Raw genomic sequence first — 5,600 nt, 5'->3', positions numbered from 1 at the left:
TTTTTTTTTTTTTTCCAGGTATTAAGCCTAAAGAAAACAATTTGCCAGAACCAGATGATGTAATGAGCTTTCAGTCACACATGACTTTAAAACCCACAAGTGAAATCTTTCACAAGCAGAATTCCAAGTTAAATTTGGGAATTTCACCTGAACCTACATTACCACAGGAATCGATTTCTGCCTCATTGCATAGCTTGCTTTTACCTAAAAATGCTCCATGTTTGAATGCACAAGAACAATTCATGTCTTCTCCAAGACCTTTGGCTATACAGCAAATTAAGGCTGTCACTAAGTCTCTAATTTCAGAATCTAGTCAACCTGGGACCTCATGTCATAATATATCCGTGATTACCGATCTCCACTTGAGCACCATTGACTGGGAAGGTACTTCTTTTAGTAATTCTCCAGTGATTCAAAGGAATACTTTCTCTCAAGGTTTAAAATCAGAAGTTGAATCAGAGCTATCAGCTATCCCTGGTGGCTTTGAAAATATCCCAGAACAACTGCCATGTGAATCAGAAAGGTATACTGCAAATATAAATAAAGTATTGGATGAGGTTTCTGATATAATTAGTCCTGAAGAGCATCTGCTTTCTGGTATTACTGATTTATGTCTTCAGGATTTGCCTTTAAAGGAACGAATATTTATAAAATCATTATATACTCAGGATAATCTGCAACCAGATGTCAACCTGAAAACTTTGTCCAAACTTAGTGTGAAAGAATGTTGTATTGCTAACAGTGGTTCTGATTGTGCATCACATCTTTCAAAGGATCTTCCGGGAATTTCCTTGCAGAATGAATCCGGAGACTCTAAAGTTCTAAAAGAAGATGAGCTGCTTCAGGAAGACTATAAAGCCTGTACTTCTGTACCTTATTCTATCAGTAACACAACAGAAAAGACCTGCAGCGTTAGATCACCAAATGCTGCATTAGATTATAGTAGAAAAATTGATATGCAAACCACTCAGAAAATTTTAATGAAGAAGAGTGTTTGCCTTGACAGACATTCCTCTGATGAAGAAAGTGCTCCAGTGTTTGGAAAAGCTAAGTACACAACTCAAAGAATGAAGCACAGTTCTCAAAAGCATAATTCATCCCAGTTCAAAGAAAGTGGCCACAACAAGTTGAGTAGCCCTAAAATACATATTAAAGAAACTGAACAGTGTGTCAGAGCTTATAAAACAGCTGAGAATGAAGAAAGCTGTTTCCCAGATTCAGCAAAAAGTTCTCTGAGTTCTCTAGAGTGTCATAAAGAAAACAACTCTGGTACTTGTTTGGATAGTCCTCTTCCTTTACGCCAGAGATTAAAACTAAGATTCCAAAGCACTTGAAAGGAATTTAAAACATTTAAGTATAAATTATTATTTTAGTGCTATCAGCAATAGCAGAGACAGAGGGAAGGTATGTAGTTAATGCATAGTAAAAATTTAATGTGGTTCTGTATGTCATGAAACAGTTGCCATTTTAATCAAAATTGTAATTTTTAAAATGTTAACTAAAACCGGTTTTAAAAGATCCTCTGTATTGAAAACTTCAGATAATATATATTTTTAAAATACTGTAATCCCAGCACTTTGGGAGGCCGAGGCGGGTGGATCACGAGGTCAAGAGATCGAGACCATCCTGGTCAACACGGTGAAACCCCGTCTCTACTAAAAATACAAAAAATTAGCTGGGCATGGTGGCACGTGCCTGTAATCCCAGCTACTCAGGAGGCTGAGGCAGGAGAATTGCCTGAACCCAGGAGGTGGAGGTTGTGGTGAGCCGAGATTGTGCCATTGCACTCCAGCCTGGGTAACAAGAGCGAAACTCCGTCCCAAAATATATATATATATATATATATATTTGTCATCCTTCTGTCCTTACTGTTCCTTAATTGTAGTTTTAAAATAACTAGTATAGTACTTGACAAAGTAAATGCTTCATCTGTTTGCTCAGTTTTGCTTTTTCTTCCACAAGCCTCTAAAGTATTTATTTAAATTCCAGCTTGTTGCCAAGAGGATAATTCTTTATAATTCTCTGCATTCTTTCAAGGCCTTGCAAGGTCTTCCATTATAACTCTCTTTCCTAAGAGTTATATTCTCCCTCAATGTGAAGATACCTTTAGTGTGCTCTTCTACCTTGAAGGCCTCTCAAGGTTCTCTCTTTCCTAAGAGTTAGATTTTAATTCTCTTTCCTAAGAATTAGATTCTCCCTCATTGTGAAGATACCTTTGGTGTGCTTTTTCACTTTTGATGTCTTAATCTCCTTTTTAAGGGACAAAAATAGAAAAGGAGAGAAGATGTCAATATATTTAGTAAAAATCATGCTTGTAATGGCTGAATAAACTGAGCAAAGTAACTTCTTATGTATCCTCAGAACTTCGCAGGTACATAAACTGGAAAAAGATTTGGAAAATCAGATGTATAACCAAAAAGATTAGAAACTTGCCCAGGATTACCTAGCTAACTAATAATCCTGTGGGAATCAGTTTTCTTGCCTGCTATTTTTTAAATTTTTTTTGTTTTTTCCTTCTATAGCACTTTTCCCCCTTTTATTTTGAATCTATGCAGTATTGACTTTGATACCATCAAATATTACATCTTGCATTAATTTAGGTAGCACTGAAAAATTCTAGAGAGGCATCCAGATTTAAAAGAAAAAAAGGAAAATTGTCTCTGCAGATGACAAGATTGTATGTATCAGAAATACTAAGGAATTCACTAGAAAACTATTAAAACTGATAAAGTGAGTTCAGCAAGGTTGCAGAATACAAGACCAATGTGCAATGATCCTTGGGTTTGTTTGTTGTTTGTTTGTTTGTTTGAGACAGAGTCTCGCTCTGTGGTCCAGACTGGGATGTAGTAGCCCCATCTTGGCTCATGGGACCCTCTGCCTCCCAGGTTCATATGATTCTTGTGCCTCAGCCACCTGAGTAGCTGGGATTAACAGGCATGTGCCACCATGCCCAGCTAATTTTTGTATTTTTAATAGAGATGGGATTTTGCCATGCTGGCCAGGCTAGTAATGAACTTCTGGTCTCAAGTGATCCACCAACCTCGGCCTCCCAGAGTGCTGGGATTACAAGTGTGAGCCACCATACCCAGCCTCAATTGTATTTCTGTACGCCTCTAAATAAATGGAAATACATTCCATGTTCATGAATCAGAAGACATAAGATGACAGTACTCTCCAAACTGATCTACAGGTAAAATGTAATTCCCATTAGTTCCAGCTGCTTTCTTCTCTGATTCTAAAATTCATATGGAAATTTCAGGAACACAGACTATTAAGAATAATCTTGAAAAATTTTGACTCTCCTGATTTTAAGTGTAAAAACTACAGTAATGAAGAATGTGTTGTGCTGGTGTAAAGGTAGATCTATAGGTCAATACAGATCAATGGCATAGAATTGAGAGTTCAGAAATAAGCCCTCACATTTATGGTCAGTTGATTTTAAACCAGACTGCCAAGACAATTCAATAGGAAAACAAAACAGTCTGAACCAACTGTCTTTTGGATCTATTGGATTATCTACGTAGAAAAGAATGACATTTGATTCCTACTTCACATCATATTTAAAAACAAAATGGATCAAAGACCTAAATGTAAGAGCTAAAGCTATAAAACTCTTAGAAGAAAACGTAAATCTTTATAGACATAAATCTTGGTGACTTTGAATTAGGCAAGGATTTCTTAAATATACCAAAAGCATAGGCAACAAAAGAAAATACACAAACTGGACTTCATCAAAACAAAAAACTTGCTTGAAATGACACGATCAAGAAAGTGAAAAGACAGCTTACAGAATTGGAGAAAATATTTGCCAATCATAAATGTGATAAGGGACTTGTATCTTAGAGGGACTTATATAAAGAACTCATAACTCAATTATGAAAAGACAACTTTAAAATGAGCAAAATAACAGGCATTTCTCCAAAGAAGAAATACACATGGCCAGTAAGCCCATTTAAAAATTCTCAGTACTGTTAGTCATCAGGAAAAAGCAAATCAAAACCACAAGATACCACTTCACACCCGATGTAATGTCTGCAATCAAAAAGATAATAACTAGTATTGATGAGGATGTGGAGAAAATTGGAATTCTCATATGCTGGTAGGAATATAAAATGGGGCAGCCACTTTGGAAAAAGTCTGGTATGTCTTCACATGGTTAAATGTAGAGTTACCGTATGATCCAGCAATTTCACTCCCAGGTGTATACCCAAGGGAAATGAAAACATATATCCACATAAAAACCTGTGCACACATTTCCATAGCCACATTATTTATAATAGCCGCAAAGTGGAAACAACCCCCATTCCAGAATGAGGAAGGGGAAAAACTAATGTATGTCATCTCCTGTGTGCTAAGCATTTAACTAGGTTCTTTACAAACCTTGTATCATCTCAACAACTCTTAAAGACTGTATTGCAATGTTTTGGATATTCAGAGAGAAAGCATCCTTGCTGAAACATTCTTCCAGGGTTCTGGTTATTTTGATTTGTTCAGTCGTGGCTATGATAATTTAGACCATCTCGTCCAGGTAAATTCTTAGAATATCTAGAGGAATTCTTGAGATTGTATGAGATGAAAAATAACAAAATTAGTTGGGAGTGGCCAGTCTGGGTTCATTTTGCTGTATATCTCAGGGGTCCCTAACCCCTGGGCCATGGACAGGTACCAGTCCATGACCTGTTAGGAACCGGCCTGCACAGCGGGTGGTGAGTGGCATGCAAGCAATAATTACCACCTGAGCTCCACCTCCTGTCAGATCAGCAGTGGCATTAGATTCCCATAGGAGCATGAACCCTATTATGAACTACACATGCAAAGATTTAGTTTGCAAGCACCTGCTGAGAATCTAATGCCTGATGATCTGAGGTCAAACAGTTTCATCCCACAACTGTCTCCCCTGCATGGTCTGTGGAAAAATTGTCTTCCACAAAACTGGTCCTTGGTGCCAGAAAGGTTGGGGACCACTGATACAGCTAATATAGGCGTAAGTGTAAAATTATATTTTTTCCTCCTCAAGAATTTCTCTATTTTCATTGTCCAGTTTATACCGGTTATTAAAGCATTCCATGTTCTTGTTCTTTGATTTGGTCATGTTATCACTTGTATATCAAATCTTATCATAAGTTGCTGCTCATCACTTCATTGTCTTGTAGAGGATGCCTTACGTCCCTTTCAAATATTCTGCCAAAGATCTGCCTCCAGCTACGAGGATCCTGCAATTGGTTTCATTCTGGTGGCTCCATACCAAAGCCCTGTTCTGGCCTAACTACTTTGGGCTTTGTGTAATCAATCTTGAGTCCTTGGTGGTTTTTCTTTTAGAATTTTTTTTTTTTTCATATAAAATCTCCATCTGGCTGGATGCGGTGGCTCATGTCTGTAATCTCAGCATTTTGGGAGGACACGGTGGGTGGATTGCTTGAGGCCAGGAGTTCAAGACCAGCCTGGCCAACATGGCAAAACCCTGTCTCTAAAATATGAAAATTAGCAGGGCCTGGTGGTGTACCCCTGTAATGCCAGCTACCCGGGAGCCTGAGGCAGGAGAATCGCTTGAACCTAGGGGGCGGAGGTTGCAGTGAGCTGAGATGGTGCCACTGCACTCC

The 5,600-nt window shown here is 38.0% G+C and overlaps 1 protein-coding gene across 3 annotated transcripts in view; it reads left to right on the top strand.

The window, feature by feature from the left end:
* Nucleotides 1-1,561, top strand: part of GEN1 (GEN1 Holliday junction 5' flap endonuclease) — a 28,096-nt gene extending 26,535 nt beyond the window's left edge. For all 3 annotated transcript variants that reach the window (XM_032294068.1, XM_032294066.1, XM_032294067.1), the window contains one exon: nt 19-1,561. In XM_032294068.1, coding sequence (XP_032149959.1) covers nt 19-1,334 — 1,316 coding nt within the window. In that variant the 3' untranslated portion in view covers nt 1,335-1,561. The remainder of the gene's footprint in view (nt 1-18) is intronic.
* Nucleotides 1,562-5,600: the final 4,039 nt, after the last annotated feature.

This window comes from Sapajus apella, unplaced genomic scaffold (genome assembly GCF_009761245.1).
Source record: "Sapajus apella isolate SASKATOON/1434 unplaced genomic scaffold, GSC_monkey_1.0 scaffold31, whole genome shotgun sequence".
Classification (NCBI taxonomy): Eukaryota; Metazoa; Chordata; class Mammalia; order Primates; family Cebidae; genus Sapajus; species Sapajus apella.
This window is presented reverse-complemented; position numbering and strand designations above follow the sequence as displayed.